Source organism: Amblyomma mixtum, chromosome 5, assembly GCF_055824585.1.
Source record: "Amblyomma mixtum isolate Tamu chromosome 5, ASM5582458v1, whole genome shotgun sequence".
Classification (NCBI taxonomy): domain Eukaryota; kingdom Metazoa; phylum Arthropoda; class Arachnida; order Ixodida; family Ixodidae; genus Amblyomma; species Amblyomma mixtum.
Window position 1 is genome coordinate 59,408,565 of NC_143016.1, and position 24,553 is coordinate 59,433,117.

Below are 24,553 nucleotides of genomic sequence, written 5' to 3' on the forward strand. Positions count from 1 at the left end.
GAGCATCACATCCAGTAGAGGGCACATTTTGCATGCAGTGCAAAATATCAGCGCAGCTGTCCCTTTGAATCTTATGCCAGCTGAACCACATAGTGAAGGTGTCCTCCAAGGCTTCAACAAACGAAAAAAGCTGTTTTGAGGGTTACAGAAGTCCCCCTTTGTCGCAAAACTGAGTAAATGATGAGCGGGCTGCATCCGAGTCCTCAGCTGATGTCAGCAACTGCTCAAAGCAGTCCTGGCATTTTGTTGTCAATATTTTACGCCGGGCTATATAGCCAGCCAAATAAAATACGAGCCTGGCGTCACTGTTTTGCTGTGGGTAAGAATGATCGCTGCACAGAGATGACGTTTCCAGTACTCTGGAGGCTTCATCTATTCGTCCTGCTCCAATTAAGTCATCCACTCGGCTGGCTGCCTCAGCTGTTCCTACAAGGGACATGAGTGCGCCTCCTGAGCAGCTGCCTGTGTCCAGAGCTTTAACTAAATTATTGAAGCTCAGACAGTTAACTGCAGTCAGAAATTGTGCGGATGTCGGATGATCATTGCATCCTGAAAATTGGCGGATTATGCCGAACAACTTCTCTATTGCATCCTGGCTTAGGCGTGAAGTTAGAAGGTATTTGTAACCCACTTTTTCTGTCAGGTACATCAGAACCTCCAACGTTGCTTGCAGGGTAACCTTCAATCCTTCTGCTGTACTTGATGACAAAAGACCTGCTTTTGTGGGGTCTGTGACGGCCTCCCATTCACTGATGTAAAGCAGAGAATCTTTCAGTACCTGCTCCCCTACAGAATTCGGTCTGAGGGCATTGGCTGAGAGTCTTGATGTCATGACGGCAATCAGCTTCTGCATGAACGTTATGAAATGTTCTGTCTGCTGCCGATAGTCGCAGGCCTTGTCAATTTGGGTCTTGTAGAAAAAAAGGCCACATAGGACTTCGGAACTGAAAAGATGAGAAGCATAATTCACTTTCATCTTTTCGAAATTATTAGGGCTAAGATGCACATCATTAATCTTTGGCATAGCTTTGAGAGTTGTAGCACATTTGTCCAGTTCATGGGCTACCTTAACTGCTTTCACATCCACATGGCCTGCTGGAGTCTTGTAGCCTGCCTTTATAAACCGATTTCGTACACATTTCACCAAATGTGGGAAGTCGGAAATAAAAACAGGCGCCGGTCAACATCAGAGGGGTGAGGGGCTGATGGCTTGATAGATTTTCCTTTTGCCGATACTCCAAATTGATGCCACATTGCACGGTTCCACGACGCTCCATCAGATGTCACATAGTCAACTCGTAGTCCAGCATTTTCAGCTAGCATCACCGCTTCCAGAATTATCTTTGAGAGCAGTGGTGCTTAAACATTGCCCCTAGAGGCGAACACGCCAAGAATCTGGTGCCACGAGCCTGACAGTGGCTGAAACATTACCACTAACCCGTGGTCGCATGGGACAGTTTTGTCGGAATCAGGGGTAAAGGGACCGAGGTCCACAAAGCCTTCAATTATTCCACTGCCTCCTGCAACACCCAAGTTTTCAGCGAGCTTCATCTCATCAATTATAAGCCCCCCATGGCACTCAAAATCATTCTTCTGTCTTCTTCCTAATGCCGGACAAAACATGAGAATTGAATCCGAAGCTGCTCTCATATTGCCTCTTGTATTTTTTAAGGCAGCTTCAGCTGGGCAGAGCAAGTATTTTTTTCTCTGCGGACATGTTCATAAAGCAGCAGGCTCTTCATGTGCATGATTATGCATTCCAATAGCCACTCTTGGCTGTAGCGCATGCCTTTCGGAGACTTGTGTCGCCCAGCTTCAAAGCACTGCTTGATAGCTGCCTTTTGTTTAGGTGGTAGCGTGTCAATCTTCTTCTGAAATGAAGATTCTTCAATTTCTTTTTTCTGCTCTTGCAGTTGAGAAATTACTTGGTCTAAAGTTTTCACCTTAGTCCTGAGGCGGCGCACTGCTTCAGCTTTTGCTTTGATTTTCTTGGCAGAGCTTGGTCGCATTTTTTGTTTCTTTTTTCTGCATATCTGATTAATCAAAAGCTTCCTAAGGTCATCATCATCAGCCTGACTACACCCACTGCAGGGCAAAGGCCTCTCCCATGTCTCTCCAATTAACCCTGTCCTTTGTCAGTTGCCGCCACTGTATCCCCGCAAACTTCTTAATCTCATCTGCCCACCTAAATTTCTGCCGTCCCCTGCTACGTTTGCTTTCTCTTGGAATCCACTACGTTACCCTTAAGGACCAGCGGTTATCTTGCCTTCGCATTAAATGCCCTGCCCAAGCCCATTTCTTCCTCTTGATTTCAACTAAGATGTCATTAACCCGCGTTTGTTCCCTCACCCACTCCGCCCGCTTTCGATCTCTTAACGTTACACCTATCATTTTCCTTTCCATAGCTCGCTGCGTTGTTCTTAACTTAAGCTGAACCCTCTTTGTTAGCCTCCACGTTTCTGCCCCATAGGTGAGTACCGGTAGGATACAGCTGTTGTATAATTTTCTCTTCAGGGATATTGGTAAGCTGCCATTCATGATCTGAGATAACCTGCCATATGCGCTCCACCCCATTCTTATTCTTCTAGTTATTTCCCTGTCATGATCTGGATCAGCTGTCACTACCTACCCTAAATAGACATATTCTCTTACTACTTCCAGCACCTGGCTACCAATTGCGAACTGCAGTTCCCTTGCTAGGCTGTTGAAAATTACTTTGGTTTTCTGCATGTTATTTTTAGCCACACCGTTCTGCTCTGCCTGTCTAATTCATTGATCATGCTTTGCAGTTCATGTAATGAGTGTCTTAGCAAGGCAATGTCATCAGCGAATCGCAAATTACTTAGGTATTCTCCATTAACTCTTATCCCCAGCTGTTCCCATTTCAGGCCCCGGAATACCTCCTGTAAGCAGGCAGTGAAGAGCATTGGCGAGATCGTGTCTCCCTGCCTGACACCTTTCCGTATTGGAATTTTATTGCTGACTTTATGGAGAACTATAGGAGCTGTGCAATCGTTATAAATATCTTCCAATATTTTCACATAGCACTCTTCTACACCCTGATTCCACAATGCCTGCATGACAGCTGAGGTTTCCACTGAGTCAAATGCTTTCTCGTAATCAATGAAGGCTATATATAGGGGTTGGTTATATTCTGCGCATTTCTCTATCACCTGATTGATAGTGTGAATGTGATCTATTGTCGAGTATCCTTTACGAAAGCCTGCCTGATCATTTGGTTGACTAAAGTCCAAGGTTGTCCTGACTCTATTAGCGATTACCTTAGTAATTACCTTGTAGGCAACAGACAATAAGCTGATTGGTCTGAAATTCTTGAAGTTCTTGACGTCTCCTTTCTTATGAATTAAGATAATGTTAGCGTTCTTCCAAGCTTCTGGTACTCTCGAGGTCACAAGGCATTGCGTATACAGGGTGGCTAGCTTTTGTAGCACAATCTCTCCTCCGTCCTTCAACAAATCTGCTGTTACCTGATCCTCACCAGCTGCTTTCCCTCTTTGCATTGCTCCTAAGGCTTTCTTTACTTCCTCCTTCGTTACTGAAGGAGGTATTTGCATTTTATGCAGCATCTCTCTTCAGAGCCTGAAATTCCTCTGCAGAGCTTATTGTACAGTGCTTCATTCCATACTGTCAAGTTCTTACTCGATGATGCAAATGGGAATTCATCCAAAGACCCCACTCCAGCGCAAGCACAGGCAGTGTCAACAGCGCTCAGCAGAGAGGCTGGATCACCTGTATTTTCCATCGCGATTGGAGCACCTCGCACGAACACTTCATGTTTCACCACACCATCCTTGGAAACAAAAACCACTATTTTCTCGGCTTTCAGAACGCTCATGTTGTTCGGCACTGCTAGGCACACACTATAGATGACCTTTAGTGGTTCTTCGCTCAACACGTGCTTCCCCCAATGACTGGACGGAAGACTTACATTCTTGTAGTCATACGAGTGTGTGTCGTCGACGGGGGCAGACATATAATCTTCCTGCAAAGGCAGTCGCTGCGGCTCATCCTTTCGTGACCTTTTTGATGGCACCGGGTGCTGCAAGTCGGACCTTCCTTTAGGCGTCCTTTTCTTTGGAACTGGCTTCGAAAGGTACTTAGGCACATTGGGGAATACTGTTGGAACAGCGCCCGGCAGAAGAATAGGTCTGCTACGGTCCAAGCGCACTGTCTGGCCATCAATGGTATGCTCGAAGTGCCGTGACACAAACTGCCCATCGAAATGCAGCTCGCAGACGGCTGCGTTGCGATCAAGTGGCTTATCCGCTCTCGGTATGTTTCGTTGCCACTGCTGAAAAACGGACCCCTCCTTCGGAACTCCAAACAGGGATAACTTCTTTTTGCACGACTTGTACCCACTCGTGCACCCGGGCACAAAGCAATGATTTTGACGCCGGCTCATCGTGCTCGTCGTAAACCACGGCAACCAAACTTAACAAGGGAAGCACGAACAGCGAATCGCAGTCTTTTTCCCGAGTATAGCTGATTCGACGCGAGAAAAAAAAAAAAAACTCGGAAAGCACACGTTCAAAGGCCGCAGCACATGGACACTCACTGTAGCAGCGCTCAACGCGACGTATAAACAGGATCGAGCGCCACCTCGCGGCGGCATCGCCAGGCAGCGTCAGCAGCTCTTATAGGGGCCGCTCCGCGGTAATCACTTCCCAGCCACTGTAGTTTTGTGTAGTAAAATTGTCTACAGGTCAGGGTATTTTTGAAGTCGCTGAGCCGGCCATTAGCAGAAAAGTAGTGTGCACGTATTGATGTGCAGAGAAGATGATTAAAGAGTATGTAGCATCTTACTGCAAAGAAATGCTTGCAATGCATGCGTATTTTTGTTTGTAGTTAATGATGGGGCATCTGCGATCATCATCATTCGTTTTGGCCTTACGGTTACTTGTTACGGTAGAGACGGTGTGCTAAAACGTCTTCTCCCGTGCGCAGCGCTAACCGGAAAGTTCGGCGTCCGGTAACACGGTAACGTAAACATGGTAACGATATGGTATCTCTCTCTATTTCTGCCGGAATACGTTACAAGAAGTGTGTCCGTATTTCAGAAATGGTTCACTATGGGCTGTCGCGACGGCCCTCGGGGCGATCTGCTCATGCGCAGTAGCCTCGCGGAAGCATATCACGGTGTGATTTAGTCTTTACTTATAGCGTAGCGCGATGTGCTACCGTAATCCCCTACCGCGCGTCGCCAGTGCGTACGCGCTGATTGGTCCCGACATGGCAGGCGGGCCCGCAGCTTGCCGGCAGCTGGCGCCATCCGACGCCCTCGGGGCGATGTGCGCATGCGCAGTGGCGACCCGCGGAAGCGGATCATGGTAGCGGATCGCACTATGCTATAACTGCGTTGTGTTTGATTTACTGCGGGAGTCGACCCTGGGTGTAAGCGTTGACCGGGTAAGCGAAACGTCCGGCCTTAGAGGCTCGCACATTGGGTGGTGGTCGCCGAGCCAGTGACTCAACGATTTATTAATATGACAGGAAACGCGATGTTTAGGGAAGTCTCCCATTCCCTCTGGGAAAATTAAGTTTGACATATCAGAAGGTGCCGCGACACTGGTCGCTGGCGCAGGAAACCCCGCCCATTGCGTATGCACACGTCCTTGAGGGTCACGTGGCTCGCGATGCATTCCTTGCACGGCCTCCGGCCGCCGATGGGGACAGGCTCCTGGCCTTTAGGACTGTTTTGCGTCGAAGCCTAAATTCGCCGAATATGCTATCTCGTGAACCTCTGGCCGTTAATCCGCCCCCATTTCCGGCATGGCGGTAGAGATACGAAGAGAGCAGGTGGTCGACGGGATGCCTCCACGCGGTCGCCTTGTGGGGCGCACGTGGACCGACTGCTGTTAACCGCGTTGCTATCGGAACTAGCAGTTCTTAAACAGCACGCTTTGTTTTCCGTCGATCAGTGCCGAAAAATTTGGGCCGAATAAATGGCAGAGACGTTTGGAAAGGACGTCCCTGCGAAACTCAAAGCGCATCAGTCTCCGTCCGCGTGGCGGACGGTGACCACGACCCGCCCTCGTTTACATTAGGCCAAGAGCCGTGCAGTATAGCGCAGGTTTGGCGAAGTGGGCTGGCAGTATCAGCTACGTTGTGTTTCTTTCTTTTTCGAAGGAATGAGTGATTGGCGTGGTGCACTTCAGACGATCTACTACTACGGTGCTCTCTAGCACCGAATAATATCGAGTCGATACCCCGCGGCACGATTGAGACGTGATGAGTGTCGAGTGACGTTCGTTCTATCCAAGGCACAGTGCTAAAGCTATAATGCGCCTCGTAGTTTCCACATCGACTTCATTCGTTATAGCCGATAGTTCGTTATAAGTAGCTGAATGGAGTTGCGGCGTTTGCACTTTGCCATCCGTTTCAGTTGTGCTACATGGATGGCAACTCCGGCCGTGTAAAAAAAAATGAAACTTGAAGGTGCGCTGTACGTCATGCGGGGTTAGTGCGGGTGGAAGAAATGTCAAAAACAAGACCCATCAGCGCAGGGATTGATTAGGACTGCCCTCGCTAACGAGGTTATGGGGACGGTTGAGTCTGATTAGTCGCTGCTGAGTAAAGCAAGCTTAAGTCAAAAAGAAAACGTCACAGAATTGAAAACCAGGGAAAGTTTTTCGAGCTTTGTAAAAAAAGTCTGAAGAGCCACATTTGAGCTGCAGTGCCCGCATATATATGCAACATACAGGCGCGGACAAAAGTAAACGGAGCAAGCAAATGTATTCGAATATTTTTCACCTGTCACCTAATTGACATTTCCAGCAGTGGTACGCGCATGCTGGTAGCGGAGGCTGGTGGGCTTTCTTGTAGACAAACAATGTTTCGTCATTTCCAATGGAGAAGGCGTGATTGCACTTCCGACGGAATAGCGTGCTCCGTTTACTTATGTCCGCGCCTGTACGTGCTTTTCAGGCAAACATTGTGGGATGTATTTCACGAATGTGCCTCCTCTTCAAAACTGCAGCATGCAGCTGACAGGTCTTCAATTATTTTTGCCATTATCGGGAAACGTACTGGTTCCGTGCATGCTCAAACTTTTTTGGCATTGTTTGCGACCGTGAGATATTAGGAAGCCAAAATGAGTAATACTCCTTGTTGTGGTGCTACGAACTCTGGAAACTAAAAGCTACGTGCTCCAGAAGGTTTAGAAAATTTTAATTTCTCCAAAGTGCGACAAATTGCTGATTTTAGTACTCCAGACCGCTCCTATATCGGTGTTGCACTGCTCCATATGCCCCAAAATGTTCCCATTCGGAATTTACCATTTGCTTACGTATGTAGGACACGGAGCTGGCTGGGGCCGTGTTATGTAACAGTTAATTTCGTTCGCATTTCATTTGGTCCTCTTCGTCAGTGGTCGCCGCTCCAGGTGACGTGGCCCCTTGGGTATGACGTCACGCTGGTCGTGGCAAAACACGCCCCATGATGCCATTTCCTTCATTAAGCGTCCACATGCCGAGTGCAGTGGACCGGCGCCGCAGCCATACCGGCCGTGCCCGTGACCCGCCTCCTGTTGCCTTCGTCACAGTTGACGTCATGACCAAATTAGTGGCGTAATCCAATCGGTCGTCCTGGGCTCCCCTCCAAATCCATGAAGGAGAAAGTTAATCATCGCTGTGCAATCAAAACTCGGGATCTGAGTACAAATCCGCCATTGAAACACGTTGTTCGGTTTTGCGATGCAAAAACACTTGCTCGGGATCGCCGATTGAAATACGCCATAAGTGAAACGAATCGTCACATAATACGGCCCCAGGTCTGTGCGACCCGAGCTTGCGCTTGGTGTACTCCGCGGACCTCGGACGCTATCCGCTCCTCGACGTTACCACGCCCCGGAAAGCCTCAGCTCAGCAGGGAGGATGCGCTCGCGGCGAACTTGTGGGCGCAGAACGTATGCGGTATAACTGTATGCGGTACTCTCTGCAATATATATATACTTCCGTTTCCGTTGCGACACGTCCTGCGCGCCGTTGGCTGCACGTCCCGCGACCAGCACGACACGTGCTGACGAGGTTATGTTAATAAGCCGCAGTATGCCTCCAACTTGGCCTCAAAACGGTCACAGAAGTTGTTTTCCCAACTCCTTACAGTCTGCACGTGATCGACCTCGATCTTCACTGTCAGTTGTAGTATTTCTGTAGTTCTTCGTGTCTTTTTTTTTTTTCTCTCTCTACGTTCTACGTACGGGTTCCTTTCCTTCACTGGTCAGTGTTGTTCTTTACATATAGACAATGCACGACAGTCGTACGGTACGTTTTTAGCAGGGCTGCGCCGTGGTTTATATTGAACGTTTTGCGACCTCGGCACCGGTTTGTCGGGTGCCTCTGTGTGTTTTTCAAAAGCTTTTCTCAATAGTGAGTTTCAAACGGACGTGGGCCAAAATTTGATGGGACTCACAATTTGACGAGCACTTCATTGAGGTCCCGATTATGAGCAGGAGGTTTCCTGATAATGCAGCCACCCCATTGATTTGATCTGATAAAATTTCTCTTAAAAGCTTTTCCTGCTGTATTTCGTGCATCTGATTAATTTTACCTTCATGAGTGTCAGTGCCACAAAGGTATCATGCATACCCAAAATTACCCCCCCCCCCCCCCCCCCCCCCTCCAACTATTCTTCTCCGCGTCACCCCACTACGGACATCCTGGCGCCTTCCGTGTTTCTCAACCGCATATGCGACGAATTTCGATCTTGCAGATTTATGCATTATTAAACGTGCTCAATGCCTTCGCTGCGCAGAGCCCTAAATCTGTTCCTGTAGGCAGAGACACGCGCTCGTTTTGAGATTCAGGTGTAAATTGCATCGCTAGGCTGTTCAGGAAGCAATTACGTGCGACATAGTGATTTTCTTCTTTCTAAACGGCTATCCTCGCTAAGAAAGAAAATTGCGAAGGAAGGCAGGAGAAGCGCGATAAAGGCAACCGCGGAACCAGAATTTTAACGCATTTTGTTGATATGTTGAAATTTTTCACATAGTGGTCAGGTGGAGGTTCCACAGGGCCGGAGGGGCTCAGCGCTTGGGCCTGTTTTACAGCGCGTGGCGTGAAGTGAAACTTCAGTATGGTTGCCTGCAGGTACCAAACACTGGCGCGAGGGTGAAGTGTCCGTTTCTGTTTCCACCGGACGCGTTTCAGTGCGCTGAGGTGTCAGTTCGCTCGCCCCGTTGTATCCGAGCTCGCCGGTTGGGTCACGTGGTCTTCCGGGCTCGGACTTCTACCACGGAGTGTACACAAGAGGCCCGTGGAGAGAGCGTACACCCCGCGGACTGTGGAGCAGGCATTCGCCTGTCGTTGGGGAACTGCAGTTAAGGCAAAAGGCGGACAAAGTGTGTAAAACTGAAACAGTGCAAACTATAGGAGACGGAGAAAGGACGCCAAAATCGCAATCGTTGACCAAGCGGCCCGCACTATGTGGTCTTCTGCTAAGCGGACGACAGTTGTTCTGCGATGAGCCAAGGAGCACGGGTAAACGCTGTTTGAAAGCGATTTGTCTGCTGTCCCGCTCGGGGAAGGAAAAGGGGATGGGCTGCCCGAGGCAAGGGTGCCTTTTTCTTCGCACTAATGAAGACCCCAGAGCAGTGCTCGTCTGGTCCGCGGAGCTCCTATTAATCCTGTCACGCAGGAGTGACTGGAGGCAATCGGTATGTTGATGATGCGTTTATACTAGCAAGGAAAACAAAATAAAAGAATTTGAGGGGTGGTCAACTGTATTGATGCGGAGGAAATGCGACAGAATTTTTCTTTTACTCGAATAATGGTTCCGTTGTGTTTCACCCGCCAATCCTCTGATTCCATTTCTATTCATAATCATTTCTTTTTTTTTTTTCATTTTTGCTGAGTCATTCTTAGTCCGACGTCTCCCTTACAAGACGAAAGAGAGAGGGTGTAGGAGAGAGAGAACTCTTCCTAAACACCACCTGCCACGGTTGGCGGGTGGAGGCTCCACAAAGACGCCGACGCCGCAGTTTTCGCCGTCACGGCTCCCCTAACGCTATCGCAATTGCTTGCGATTGCTAAGCGCGAAATATTGTGCGAGAGTACAATATTTTTGCAGGTGGACACCACTGCCACGTCTACCTGAAAGCGCAGTTGATGTGTCCACTGACCCAGGGAGCCAGTTATGCGCGTCTTTTTCATCGTCAATGCCAATTTACCCAGCGTACACCGGCGGCCTATGCTCCAGAGCCGCGTTTATACAGTAATGTTGTCAGCGCCAACGCGTACTGCTCTAGTGCTGTGTTTCTGCCACAACGTTGTTCACGCCAACGCATGCAGCGCACATATCTCTGTCACTACCGCCACGTAACTCAAAGCGCGAATTAATATTAGTTTGCGCGTAGTATTAGTTGAGAAAGACGATGTGCAATGCACAACGCCAGAGTGTGTTGCAGTTTAACACGAGGCGTGTTCGGCTCCCGCGCAGTGGCCGTGACGGAGGTGATCTGTTCGCACCGCTGCGGGTTCGAATCCCAGTCGCGAATAATAATTTAATTTAACTCATTTATTTCACTTTCCATAAACCCTCAAACGTCGCAAGATCTTGCTCGGGGTTTACCCATCTGGAATTGTGCTTTCGCACTGATCGGGCATCGACCCCGCTAACTTTCACCGTGCGCTTGTTCAGAAGAGTTGGTTCAGGGTTCGTCGGTCCTTGTTCCTTGTTTCGTCGTCGCCCTTACACGAGTCGAGGTTACAGGCCAGCTGTGCAGCGCATTGCGCGGGAACCTTGGATATAAAAGAGACGGCCACAGGAGTTTTATGCTTGGGAATACACCTGCTGAAACGCACGTAGCGCATGCGCACATCGTCGTTGCCGAGTGGAGGCTTTGCATTAACGTACGCGGTGCACTGTTCGACAGCGTTGCGTCGGCATCGGCGTAATGGGAATAAAGCGTGGCTGCTTGGATGACGCAGGACGGGGCTGTTGGAGAGTCATGGAAGGCGGCTCTTACCCTACACTAGACGTCACGTGGGTGACGTCGGCGTTACTGTAGCGAGGATGCATTGTATATGATGCCACATGGTTGCACTTTTGATTGGCGTCGTCATCAGCCAACGGACGCTATTACACCGTACATTGCTGCTGTGGCGCCAGGGTGATCTAAAAGATTACATATAAACGGAGGAGTACTCTTTCGTTTTGTGAACTCGAATGGTTTTCATGAATTGTGACGAAAGGACTGCCATTATCTCTACAAGACTACAATGAATACAGCTGGGAAATGTCTAATGAGCTGTGTGGTGGCGGTTGTACATATTAACGTCGATGGAACCCAGGGTACTTAAAACACCAGCCTTTCGAAGGATCTTCGGAAGCGCCGTGCGGTTGCTGATTGCGCTCTCCCTCTACAAGACTACAATGAATACAGCTGGGAAATCTCTAATGAGCTGTGTGGTGGCGGTTGTACGTATTAACGTCGATTGAACCGAGGGTACTTAAAACACCAGCCTTTCGAAGGATCTTCGGAAGCGCCGTGCGGTTACTGATTGCGCTCTCCTTTCTCCCCATCTCCGCTGAACGAACCGCCCCGCTCGAAATACGGCCTGTCCCTCGCGATTCGCTAAAACGCAGGTCCACGTTCCGTGGAGCGTTGATGGGGAAATTTGCATCAAGTCTATCCTGTTTCCGCGTTGCACCGCAGCTCTTCCGAACGAACTCGTACTCGCGCAAGACACATCTGGGTCACGGACTCGGACCCGTTTTCGTGCGGTGAGAATGGTGTATAGCGCACATTTTATCGTCGCGTCTCGACCCTCGACCGACGCCTTGAGGTCAAGCAGCTGGAGGCCGTTGCGGGTATAGCATGACTCTGCGTACGCAATCTACGCGCAACGCAAGCCGGAGCTTCTGTGTGAATGATCTCAACGTCACCGAATTGTGTATCCGTAGTGTCATCATGAAGGGTAGCAGACAGGTGTAGCGCCAACAGCGCATGCGCAGACAGCCCCGACGGGCCAGGTGCTTCCGTATCTATCCATCTCCGCATGCGCTGTTAGCTGCTGGTGGTATACCTGAATGCGGTAACGGCGCACGGTAACTCGGCGCTATCCACGTATAGTTTAGTTAATGCACCGCTGTAGTTCTTGCCTGTGGCTGTTTCCATTGCGCCCACACGGCGCCGGTCTGGCATCTTTAGAAACTGGTGAGCCAGATTTTGCTTCTGTGGGATGTGTACAGTGCTTGTGATTTTTTTTTTGTTGTTGTTGTCGCCGCGCGATTCGCATTGAATTCGCTGCGTTTTTCGTCGCTACCTTGTGGTGACCTGCTTGCTTTAACAGGGAGTGAAAACAACTTCATTGTTATGCAACAGCTCTACAGGACGAAGACAAGAACAAGAAGGGACAAACATTGATTTTGGTATAATAATGATGGAACATCAACTAGCCCGAACCGCCGTTCTTCTACAGTGAAAACTTTGTCAAACCGATTTCGATTCTTTCTCTCAGCCCTGAATATCGCGCCAGTAATGACGGGTAGTTAAAATTTTTGATTACTTTATTATTTCACAGCGGTCCGTACCCGCACCGTGCAGCTGTACACACCGGAAGCCGAGCGCGCTCCTGCAGGGTCAACGCGTTGCACGCGCCGTGTGGTGCAAAATCCTTGCGAAGATTTACTACCGCGTGCGACAGGCGAGACACGTGGACATTTACCTCTGAAAAATGTGGGGCGGGCACGGCGTCGCTTTGAAAACGGGGCCCGTTACGACGCAGTGCGCAACATTTGCGGGACACGTATCGCGGAATGACTCGACGACTCGCGTTGCCAAGTGCGGGTGAAGGCGCTGGTCGAGCTTCACTCAAGCGTGCGCGATTGCATCGTGTTTAGTTCGGAATGATTTGTCTGAAAACTAAGCATTTTGACGGATTTGCCTGTCTGGTTGGATTTGAAGACTGATAATAAAGGCTGACAAATCTCCAACCAAAAACTTTAATTTGAAAAACCCAACGTTTTTTTTTTTTTTAATGTTTACGCAGCGCTTTTAAGTGGCAATACTGAACACTTACAGCGTTCGGCTACTGAGCCTGAGTACCCGGATTCGACGGAGGCGAAAGGCAAAGGCGCCCATGTGCTGTGCGATATCAGTGCACGACAAAGATCCCCAGGTGGTCGAAATTATCCCGGAGCCCTCCACTACGGCACCTCTTTCTTTCTTCTTTCACTTCCACCTTCCTCCCTTCCCTTACGGGGTGGTTTGGTGAGCCAGTTACTGCGCCTTGACGGTAGTGGTAAAACTACTGCCATGAAGACAAGGAGGGTGAGGGTTAGGGATCATTTTGCGATATCTTGTGTGGGCCCTCACGGCGGTGTCAGGTGGCGAGAAGTCCGTGCTCATCCGCAGTTGTGCCTCCGGATCCGAGCTGAGCAACGCAGTCTCACACTGATTTCGACTAGGGAGTTGTGGTCCCTGAGGGGCAAGTCCATAGGGAGCTCGTATAGTATGTGATTTAGATTGGCTTTAGAATAATTGCATAAAATGCAGCGGGATTGATATACCCTGGGGTACAGGAGGGAATATATATATTCGGGAAGGTATGGGCTACGGTTTGGTTAGAGATTTATGCGGGGCGGGGGGGGGGGGGGGGATATTTTAATCTTTCACTCCGTTAATAGAGTGTCTATAGCGTTTCCCTTTCTTGCCTAAAAAAAATTGCTTACCCTTCCCCGCGAATGTCATCGGCGCCATAACGCATGTCAAATACTGCAGAGAATGACGGTAAGGAACACTTAACGTTCCTTGAGCAAATTCGGAGGCATTTGCGCTTCTTCCTATTCTAAAGGGCTCCCGAAATAATTTTACATTCGTATATGCGAAACTTCCGCGTTCAACTGCTGGTCATTTCTGGTCTCGACAATTTGTTTGCTTTTGCTTTTGTTATTTGTCAAAGCTGTGTAATATTCTTGCTGTGTAATCATTCTTTCCGGATGCTATTGAGCAATGGAATAAACTGCCCGCTCACGTTGCTGAGTCTACAGGTGTAGCGGCATTCTTGAATGCACTTGGGGATTCCGTCTAGGCATGGGATTCTTGTAGGTGGGCGCGTAACTGATTGTCCAATATTGCTTTTTGTATAGCAGGTGGTTCTACAGTGGTGTGAACTGTGTTGCGTTTCAATGCTCTCTTGTATTGTATGCTCAAAGAAGCTTGTCCATTCATGGTTATATATGCATTTTTTTTGTCTCTTCACTTTCCCTCCCTGTAATGACCCTCAAATGAGGATTGACAGTATTCATAAATAAATAAATAAATAAATATCCAGGTGTCTATAGGGCACTGTCCAAGCAACAGCCTTCCGAGAGAGAAGCGTTACGGGAGGCTTCAATTTCCTATCCTATCCCGGAGAGCATTCTCCTCCATCAGTGCGCCTGCAAGTGCGCGGCGAAACCGGCCTGTGTCGTCCCACTCGAGTGGCTTGCGTCCCATAGCTGGACGGCTCGAAGTTGCGCAGCAACAGCGCTCACCGTTGCGTCACCTTCGCGATTCCTTTTTAATCCCGCAGCGTCTGCGGTCGCGGTCTGTACATCGTTGCGCTGGCGGCCTGGCGCGGATGACGCACGCTTTACCAGAGTCGCGGTTGTGCAACAGCCTTCGACCGCCCTATATAGTGCCCTCGAGGGACTGCGCCCAGTCTGACGTGCGCTACGTGTGCATCATATGCGGCTCCGACCAAGCTGTTTGATCGCCCGCGGTTTTGAGCTACGTCGAATTTACCGCGTGTGTACTGCGTCGGGAGTTCTCCGCATTCTGAGTGGCCAGCGCTGATATCCACTCTGACGGATCTGGAGTTGCGTTGGAAGAGAGGCGTATAGGCTTTAACGATTACTCCAGAGGTCAACTGCGGCCACAGACCGAATCCAGACGGGTGAAAGATAAAGTGAGATTTCAGGCACACTTACAGACGTACACACACAGCCTTCGTCCTTCCTCCAGTCGACAATTCTAAAAGTAGGCTTTCGCCACAAGCTTTTGGCAGTTCCAACCACTCGTAGGCGTTGCGATACGGCCAGCATGTGTGCATTCCAATTGGCTTTGGCCACCGCGGTGGCTCAGTGGTTATGGCACTCGGCTGCTGACCCGAATGAGGCGGGTTCGATCCTGGCCGCCGCGGCTGAATTTCGATGGAGGCGAAATTCTAGGGGCCCGTGTACTGTGCGATGTCAGTGCACGTTAAAGAACCCCAGGTGGTCGAAATTTCCGGAGCCCTCCACTACGGCGTCCCTCATATCCTGAGTCGCTTTGGGACGTCAAACCCCCATAAACCAAGCCAATTGGCTTTGTTGATCGATACGCCCGGGTGCCGTGTTTGGGAACTGCATGCATGCCTTCGTTCGCGCGCTGGCCGCTCGCGGAAGACTCCGTCGCCGCCGGAGCTTTCCACGACGCCCCGAGCTTGACTGTATAGGCACCTAATTTTTGGGTGCCTGTAATCTTTTTAGTGTGCGAGCGCTAAAAGCCCCGTTCTCAGATTTTGCCGGTACTCGTTTGCCCGAACCCTCTCTGTGACCTTGCGGTTGCTCGGGATGAGCAACTTGGGCCTCGCAAGCCCCACAGGTGGCAGCACCTGCTACCACAGGGCACTGGCGCGTCGCTTAACTGCTGCACCGCTGTGCCAGGGGTGCTATGAGGACTACCAGGGAACTATGAATGTTAAGCAGAGAATGACCAATTCTGCACATATGGGTATCAACCCTTTAACGTTACCGCATCATCCCCTTAAGGAGGATCTTAAGTCTGATTTCGCCGATCTTTGTCTGAAGCCTGCTTGACATTGAAAACCGACACTCGAACCGAAACCGAAGCGCTAGCGCACTTAATTCGCATTTGGCCTCGCTGCTCTAAATCATCCGCCATTTTTATTTTCATATGATGCGTTAAACATCATTACATGGATAACCCGTAATATTCGCCACGATCGACCGCTAAATAATATATCATTGAATTTCTTCTTGACGCTGTTTCGGTTTGATCGAACGATCGCTGTGACGTGTAGTTAGTTGGTCTTGAGGTCTCGTGAGGCACAAAAAAGAAAAGGCAATTTAACTGCTGATACGTCGATTGTTTGTCATGCCAGCTCTTGAAGCAGACTGGTTTAAGCATTATAGGGAATTAAAACTGCGCTTCAGCGTCTACATTTCACTCTATTTTCGTTCCTCACCTGGCCTAAAGGCCAACTGCACCTCATGGCCATCGTTTTGTTGATTAAAACGAAACAGCATGAGAGAGGAAATTCAATTGCTATTCATTCAGCGGTCGTAGGAGAATACCACGCGGTGATACATGTATTCTAACGCATCGTTTGAAAGAAGAAGATACGCAACTACAATTAGATGCCATGTTTACTGAGGTGAAGAAGGAGGAGAATAAAATTAGATGACTGCAGTCCTTTTAAGGCGTTGCAAAACACGGCACGAGGCAGCCCGAGATTTCCGTTCGTGCAGCGCCCGCCGCGAGGGCCGTGGCTCAGTAAGCTTGCTGCAGACGCTCGTGTGTATAGTGCGATTAAATTCGGTGCACTTTGGAGGACTGGTGGTACACGTAGACCTGCACCGCCTGCACCGCTGCTTGCACCCACAGTCCATCGGCTTTGCGTTCGCAGCTAACCCTTCGTTAACCTTTCTTCGGGACGGGAAGGACGCACCACGCGGCACCACTGTCTCGCCGTCGTCGACGTGAGTGCAGTGCACACAACTAGCGAGATTTTACCCCTTGTACTGCTCAATAACGGCTGGCTGGCTCGATCGAAAGGTTGTCGGTTCACATTTTGTCGGAAGCGCTTGTTGCTACAGTCATGCATGGGCCATCGCATGAATACCGCTGCGCAGCCCTTCGTGATATTTACTTAGAGCTTCGTGCGAGCTTTCATTCGTGATGCTGCTGATCTGCATACTTTCTTTTACGGATATATGGCATTCCAGGCACTTGCTCTGCGCCCCGCGTAGCTTCGACGTCCGCTGGGACGAGCCTTTGGCGCGAGGAAGGGCAGAACCGCTCGCAGTCGCTGCTGCGGACGGTTTCTGCAACGCAAGCGCGTTTCAGGCTGCCCGCAGGCGTGCGTTTCATGCGTGCAACCGTAAGGGCGATCATCCGGTGTTTGACTCGTATTACGAACCATTTGCTGCTTCTATAGCTAAGCGCAGAAATGCGACACAAATTTTCAGATCATCGCCTTCTTTTTGTTATTCGCATCCATCAGCGGATAATTTGCTATCGTCCTCGCGTCGCGCTCAGTAAGTACGAAAAGGCCAGCTGAAACGAAGCACTTCAAAAATTTTATGATATTAGAAATTTCAAAGCGTTGCATTTTGCTCTATACCTCCGGGGCAGGATGAGACGTTGTTCGGTGCGGAATGAGATGCCCTTCCAAAATGGCGACATTACTCATTCTTACCGGGAATACAGACGAAGTTGGTCGCACGGTAGAATCAATTTCCGGCCTTATAATTATGCGCATCTTTTTTTTTTTTTTTTTTCATTTTAGTCTCGGAGCAGCTGCAGTCTTACGCTTCGATTCTGTCGGGTGAATATGCGATATTTTCTTTTGAATTCGCAGTACGTGAACACGAGCTTTTCGACGGCGTTATCAGACCAGAAAGAGCCTCGTTAATGTTGGAATTTGTACAAACGGCCGTCTTCTACCCAGTCGCCATAGAAGGCTTTGCTCGGCTCAGTAAACGTTTCTCATTAATTCATTCACTCTTCCTCGGAAAGAGTGCATAACTGAGACCCCAAATAGGCCTGTTTGAGTTTCGCCTCCATCGAGGACGCGGCCGCTTGGCTGGGTTCGAACCCGGGAACTCCGGGTCAGTAGCCGAGTGCCCTAACCACTGAGCCACCGCGACGGGTGAGCAATAAAGTCGCTATCTTTAATTTGTGCCCAAAATAATTCATTCATGAAAATACGAGAAGCGCACCCTGTTGAAGTTTTCATGAGTTAAGATAAGTATCCAGTTCTCATAAATAAGTACTTCAAGGGTCACTGAGGACAACTTATTCGTGCAATTATGCTCAGCAAAAATTGATTTTTTGGCTCTTCCTGGCTACGCTGACGTTTGTCCGGCGGCAAAAGACGCATTTACCGGCGAGAAAAATGCATTTAAAAATCTTCCCGGCAGTCATGCCAGCTCGCGACGTCTGGGCACCGAGAACGATGGGTTTCCGCCGTTTTTGAATTCGACGCCGGTGTACCGTAGCCTCCGGGATCCGCACCGAAAGACCGTTTTCGACGCACGCATTTTAGTTGCGAAATCGGCCGGGGATGGCGACGCTTGCATTTAGTTTTTTTACATTTTCTAGCTTATAAAAGCTCCGTTTTCGGAGAGAGTTGTCATTTTGTTAGAACGCGGTACATTTTCGACACAGGCCAACTTCTATTCACACCCTCAATGTCCCTTTAATTTCGTCTCCAGGACGCGCGGTCTGTTGTGCCGCACAGTATATTGAAAAACGTTGTCTGCTGAAATTCGCCCTTTAGACCGTTTCCTTGTTCACCAATGCCCACCTTGCAATTTTCGGTCTCTGCTTGAGAAAGACGAATCTTGTCAGCCTTTAGCCTTTAACAATGGACAGGTGGCGGCTGGTGTGAGCTAAATATCCGATTATTTGGGTTGCGCGTTTAAACATTAGGTGGCGCTAAGCGGCCAAATGTCGTAGAGTTACTGTACATGCTACCTTACCCGCGGTACTTATGTGGAGCGGGGAGTCCTCACTAAAGGACTCATCTACCATCTGTACATGCTACCTTTGGTAGCATATACAGTAACTCTAAAATGTCGCATTTGGCCACACATCCCACCGGCCGCCATCTTTGGGACCAGAAAGCGCGGCGAAAGTCTGGCTGTTTTCCTAATCCGCTTATCGCGAATCGGATGCATTTTATTGCAGTGAGGGTGCGATATGCACTAAACACGAATGCACCTCTACGGGATTAAAAGGGAGTGCGCTAGTGGACAGCTTACTCCTTTTTTACTTTTTTCTGTTTAGAGTGTGCATCTCAAGAACAAAGCGTCTTTTCCCTGTCAAAGGACCCCTTTCCAGCCAATGGCGTAGGCCGGTTCTCACGACCCTGCTAGCGTGACAATGCAGGGAGTGGCAAATGAAAGTGGGTAGTGGTATCCCTGCATTACCATCCTAACAGGGTCATGCGAATCGACCGGCGCCATTGGCTGGACTGGAAGCCAGAAAAGCCGCTTCGTTCTTGAGTTGTATCCGTCCGCGTACACTCTGCTGCACCCAAAGATGGCACCCGTGACGTCACGTGAAAGTTATATATAAAGGCTTCTCTTGGCTAAGCCGATATAGCTGCGAAATATAGTTGCGATATAGCTGGTTCGCTCTCTCAAACACCTGGATAAAGAGCACACAGGCCAGTGACTCCGGAAAGGTGTCGTTGATGCGATGCAGCTTTTGAGCGTTACCTGTAACTGCGACGACGAGATCGAGCGCACCATTCGCGTTGCTTCTGCAGTCTGAATGTAAGTGACTGTCACGTCAGCGTAAAGTATATTGGTCCCGTTCGCCCGAAGGGACAGCGATAACCTTCGAATTGCGTCAGACGGTACGCACGTCGCCGTGAACACACCGGTGAAGCCGACGGAGGCTAGGATGAATCTGAATGCAGTGAGCTCCCTAACCGAACCACGACCATGCGCGTCCGTTATACAGAGAAGTGCGTTGCGCACAGGATGGTACGCCGAAGTCGCGGCACTAATTTCTGCGTCAGTTTGGATTGCAGAACTGCTTGGTTTTTGTTTCCAGTTTTCTGTTTACAGCATTAGCTACTAATGGCAGACTTCCCGAGATCTCCTGCTCGTCCCCTTGAAATGACGTCATCGCGTAGCAGGGCCACACCGACCCTTGTCTACGGTCACGCGACCGGTTGGTCGGATAACTCTTGGCTTATATGTAGCCGATCGCAGCGGCACGAGTCATGTGATCACTTATTTAATAGGTCACATACGACTGACACGCCGCGGTGGCTCAGTGCTTAGGGTGCTAGGCTACTGAGTTGGAGTTCCCGGCTCGAACCCGACCCCGGCGGCTGCGTTTCGATGGAGGTGTAATGCAAAGGCGCCCGTGTGCTATTGCGATGAGGTGGTCGGAATTCTTCCGGAGCCCTCCACTACGGCACCTCTTTCTCTTTCACTCCCACCTTCCTCCCTTCCCTTAGTGTGCGGTTCGGGTATCCACCGAGATGTGAGACAATTACTGCGCCATTTCCTTTCCTCAAAAATCAATAGTTAAATCGCAGCTCTGATCCTGGTCACGGCACCAGTTAAAAAGGTCGGAATGGCCGGTTGGTCTGATCGTATGCTGGGCACTTCACGTCTTCATCCATTCGTCCGGCGACACGTTGCCGGCTGGGGCAGCCACTCCAAACTTCTTGACCGAAAAAACTGATTTATTGCAGACTGGAGCGAAATACAAGGACTTAGAGAAAAAGGCTGTTTAAAGAAAGGCTGTCAAAAAAGGCTGTTTAAAAGAAGGGCCGTAGAAAAGCGGCCGAGAGACTCGGCGCGCTCCTTGCTCTTTGTTGCAGCGGGTTTTAACACCTTCCATAATTGGGCGGAGCTTTATTAAATCCGCTCTCGCCCAATTTCAACCAATACTGCTGCGATGGCGTCGTAGATACAAGTGGGCGGAGCCCAGCGCTCACCAGAGCCAGACTCTAGAGGCGCCAGTAACGTCCACTGCTTAGCTAGACAGTCGGGGGTTTAAGAAGTCGCCAACCTTACTGACCCCCAGCCACTTGACAAATCTCTTTTCAATGGGGCACGGTCGCCGGCCCCCTGCGGCCCCGACAGGGCTGTTCGCGGTCTTCTCCCCGTTTCCCGCGGCTTGGACAGCGTCCGAAGCGCGCGACGCACTGTCGCCATTCCTAACCGCTCCAGACGGACACGGTAGGGGGAAATTAGCTACTGGCGCCATAGGCGTCTAGCTTAACACCAATTTTCAATTTACATACGACTCCGTTACACGTATATGACCCGTTTACAGGTAGGTGACGCTGAAACTCGTGGTTTATAATACGTGAGCACTCCTTAAACTTTTTTCTTTCGACCTGTTCGGTCATATAAGCTCCGCCCTGTGTGGAATCTGCGCAAAACTGGTTCAGGAAAATCACCGTTTGCAACCGACGTCTCCACCGTTGACCCTTTTGAGCGCCGCGAAATCCTAACTGCACGGCGTATATCTATGGGCAGCTCTTGACTTGGGCGGTTGGAGCTGAGAGCAGTACAATATGAACTGATGGGCACGAGGGGCAGGGCTGCGTTCTCATTCTGCGCAATGCATTTCCTGAAATTTCCTTATATATATATATATATTAAAAGAAAAAGAAACGGGACCCAGTGTGGTTTTCATGTTCGAAATTTCCCACTCAGGTGAGAGAGAGAGAAAGGAATTTTAATGAGGGAAAGGTGGAGAGGTCGGCCGGTGGTCCCCGAACCTTACTAGGGAGGGCTGAGCCCGTGGCGAATATAGGCAAAACCACCGCCTTGTCTCGGTTCTTTTCTGGTCATTGTTGTATCTAATGAAACAACGGAAAACGTGCGCCGTTGGTCAAGCTGGAGGAATCAAGCTGGCGACTTTACGGATTTAAGGGCGAGCGCTTTGTCTGTCTATGGCTATGTTTCTATCAGCGCCAGCATGCGATCTCGCGTGGCGCGCGCTTCACGTCCAAAGACGAAGAAGGTCGTCGGTTGTTGGCACGATCTGTACAGAAAAAACGGTAGTGCGCGCCCATAGTCGATGAGTGCAGTACGTGTCCATGCTCGTTGAAGTAAGTTGCAGCCATTCCTTGCCTTGTTTATTGACTTGTAAGCTGTCGCCACTGTTTAATCATACGTAATTCTCTGAGCGTTTCGCGTATAGTCGGTTAGTTCTGGTTGGAGTAGCGTGTAGTCGTAATATTGGTAATTTGACGCAACCAAATCAGAGATGAGCTGCCGATGTCACCGGAAAAATGCCTCATTGAAAAAAAAAAAAAGTGCATGGCTGGAAAGGTGTAACGCATTCTTGGACAGCTCATACGGTTCTCTGTGGCTGCTGTCGCGACGTGGGCACCTCCATCAGCCGCTCTCGCCTTCTCTGTTCAACTCGTCTATCGCTTGCCCGTTCTTCGAACTCACCTGCGCGTTCGGCTGCTTTGGACGCCTTTTCACCTCGTTTGCGGCTATGCAAACGGCTACGGTTGGCGACATAGGCGGGTCTTTCTATATATCTCTCTCGGCTTTTGAAAGGCAGAAAGAACGGACGGCAGATGAAGATTTCACCGCTGGCGAGTGGCCAGTTAGAACAAGTAGCACGAGACGCTGCGGCAATGGCCGAGTTGGCGAGGCATCGGTGAACGAAGCCGCTCACTTTGTGTCGGTACTTGTTCCAAATCCGCTCCAGGATAGGTTTACACGCGTTTTTTTTTTTTCTGGGTACCATTCGGACTGAAAATTTCTGGACGATTTTCGCCTCAGTTTGCCGGCAATTTATGTTTAATACTGAAATTCGTTTGCGGTGGATGAGAAAGGGCCGCACCAATTTAGACACGTTAAGTGAAACTCCGCGTAGAGGGCTGATTGAGTGGGCAGGGGCGCGGAAACGCGCAGTGAAGCTTACTGAGGGGAGGTTGTCACTGCCTCACTTTTTCCCCGAGAAACAAGTTATTATGCTCGGTGCTTTCGGAGTGCGGGTTGCTTTCCTTTACCGACGCTCTTTGTGCCGTCAGGGAATCCCGGGCGAGTATAGGCTCAAGTGACGTCGCGAAAGCCAGCGGCGCGAGTGATTCGAATCACGCTGCTCTAAAACACACGCGTTGTGCGCGGAAGGGGCGTGGCTTCGCGGAATAGCGATCGAAGCAGGGCGCCGCTGTGCCAGAACCCGTGGTCCAGATGTCGAACCCTGTGCGCTGCAGGCTTGATTGAAACCTGCCCAGGCGGCCGAGGAGGCAGGCTCCCGCGGGCTTTGCGTGCTTCTGCCGCCACAGACGCACGTGGGGCGCCGAGGGGATTTGCGCGCTTTATATTTAAGCGCCCCGCTATCGACTTATCGATTGCAGGTCCTCCTCCCGTGTATTATACACAGCCAGCCTCCTTGCCTCTCTCCAGGCGTGCAATCTGCGCTTGGCTGCGGCATTTCTGCGCGGTCCGCGTCCGTGCTTAAGTGAAGAAGAAACAACGAACTGCCTCTCCGGTTAATTAATTGAGTCCATCATCATGCTTTTTTTTTGATACACGAGACGAAGCAGGGCAGGTGTAATGCGACGATTCGTTTCCTTCGATTGCGTTCTCATTATTTTGCCGCGCTTCACTGAATGGGCGATCTCGGTGATAACGACGGCGTGCTTGGTGATTGAGACAGAGACGTAGGACCAAGAGGATCTGATGTAATTTTTGTGTCAGGGCTCCCGCATTTACACGGTGGTCCGGAGAAATATGGCCGCATCCTGCCTTGTGCACCAGGGTTCGAGCACCGCTGGTAGCGTCTGTAGAACGCAACATCTGAACCTGTGGTGTTAAGTGGGGGATGTTATTACATCGCCGCTACGTATGTGGTTGACGGTGCTGCGTTGTGCGTAGAATGCGGTGCAGGTGATGGATGACTGGTGAAAAACATCCATGTTCGAAGTCACTCTCGTCTTCGCCAGGACGAGTGCTGTTGGGAGGTGGGGGAGGGGACGCTCGTGTTGCATCGTTTTCCGACTATCCGTCTAGTCGTTGAGCCGTGGCTATAAACTGTTTGCGCTCGCCGCTTTTGTTGTTCTCATTTCACTCTCGCCTCGCTTGTTCGTCACACCTGGCCGGCGCATCTCACGTTTCTCTCCGCCGTTCGCGCGTTTCGGTAGCGCCACTGACAGCCACCCCAGGACTCCATCGCGAGTGACCGATAGGTGGCCACCGTCGTGGGAGATGCTAGGCGGTAGAGACGCGCTGCTTGGCAGCTACCCCTGCTTCTGCTTTCGTTTCTCAGCTCATGCGTGTGTTTGCGTGTTGTATTGTGCGTGCGAGGGTGCGCTCCCCAAGCCTCCTGAATAGCCCTCCCGCTTAGCACTCGCTCTTCCGTCTATCCACCGACGACAGACAACTCTGTCACGGTTTTCTTCGGGTTGGTTGGGCGCCGCGCTCTGGTCCAGCTCGTTATTCCCTTTTCATCCCGTTCAAAGGGAGGCGCCGCCGTCAGGTTTCATTGCGTGTCGGCAATTATCGGCTTGTTGGCCGGAGGAACACGGTCGCCACAGTTGCCGCCGGCGCAGCGCTGCGGGGACGATACAAAAGAAGGACGCCGCGGGACCCAAACGAGAAACGTGGGAGTCGCGGAAGGAGGCAGACCTCCTTTCTTTTCCTTTTTCTCTCTCCCCCCCCCCCCTTACACACACACACACACACACTTTTCGCGACCTTGTCGGGCCAGGCCGTTGGCTAGAAAGAAGGCCAGCGGCATCGGCGCCCTGAGTGGTGCTGACCCTCGTTACAAAGTCGGCCTCTGTGTTTTTTTTTTCTCGGCCGCTTTTAACAAATCCCCCCTTCTGCC

The 24,553-nt window shown here is 50.3% G+C and overlaps 2 protein-coding genes across 2 annotated transcripts in view; one reads left to right on the top strand and one right to left on the bottom strand.

Moving 5' to 3' along the window:
* The window catches only part of LOC149342328 (zinc finger MYND domain-containing protein 11), a 76,053-nt gene that overhangs the window by 13,118 nt on the left and 38,382 nt on the right, over window positions 1-24,553 (top strand). The gene's annotated exons all lie outside the window — the stretch shown is intronic.
* Window positions 3,554-4,423, bottom strand: LOC149342329 (uncharacterized). The gene has a single exon (XM_089546782.1). It carries the CDS (start codon window positions 4,421-4,423, stop codon window positions 3,554-3,556), a length of 870 nt encoding a protein of 289 aa, XP_089402908.1.

Bases quoted from the DNA above. Each gene is read 5' to 3' on its own strand.
- LOC149342329 (XM_089546782.1), bottom strand. From the start codon at position 4,423: ATGAGCCGGCGTCAAAATCATTGCTTTGTGCCCGGGTGCACGAGTGGG.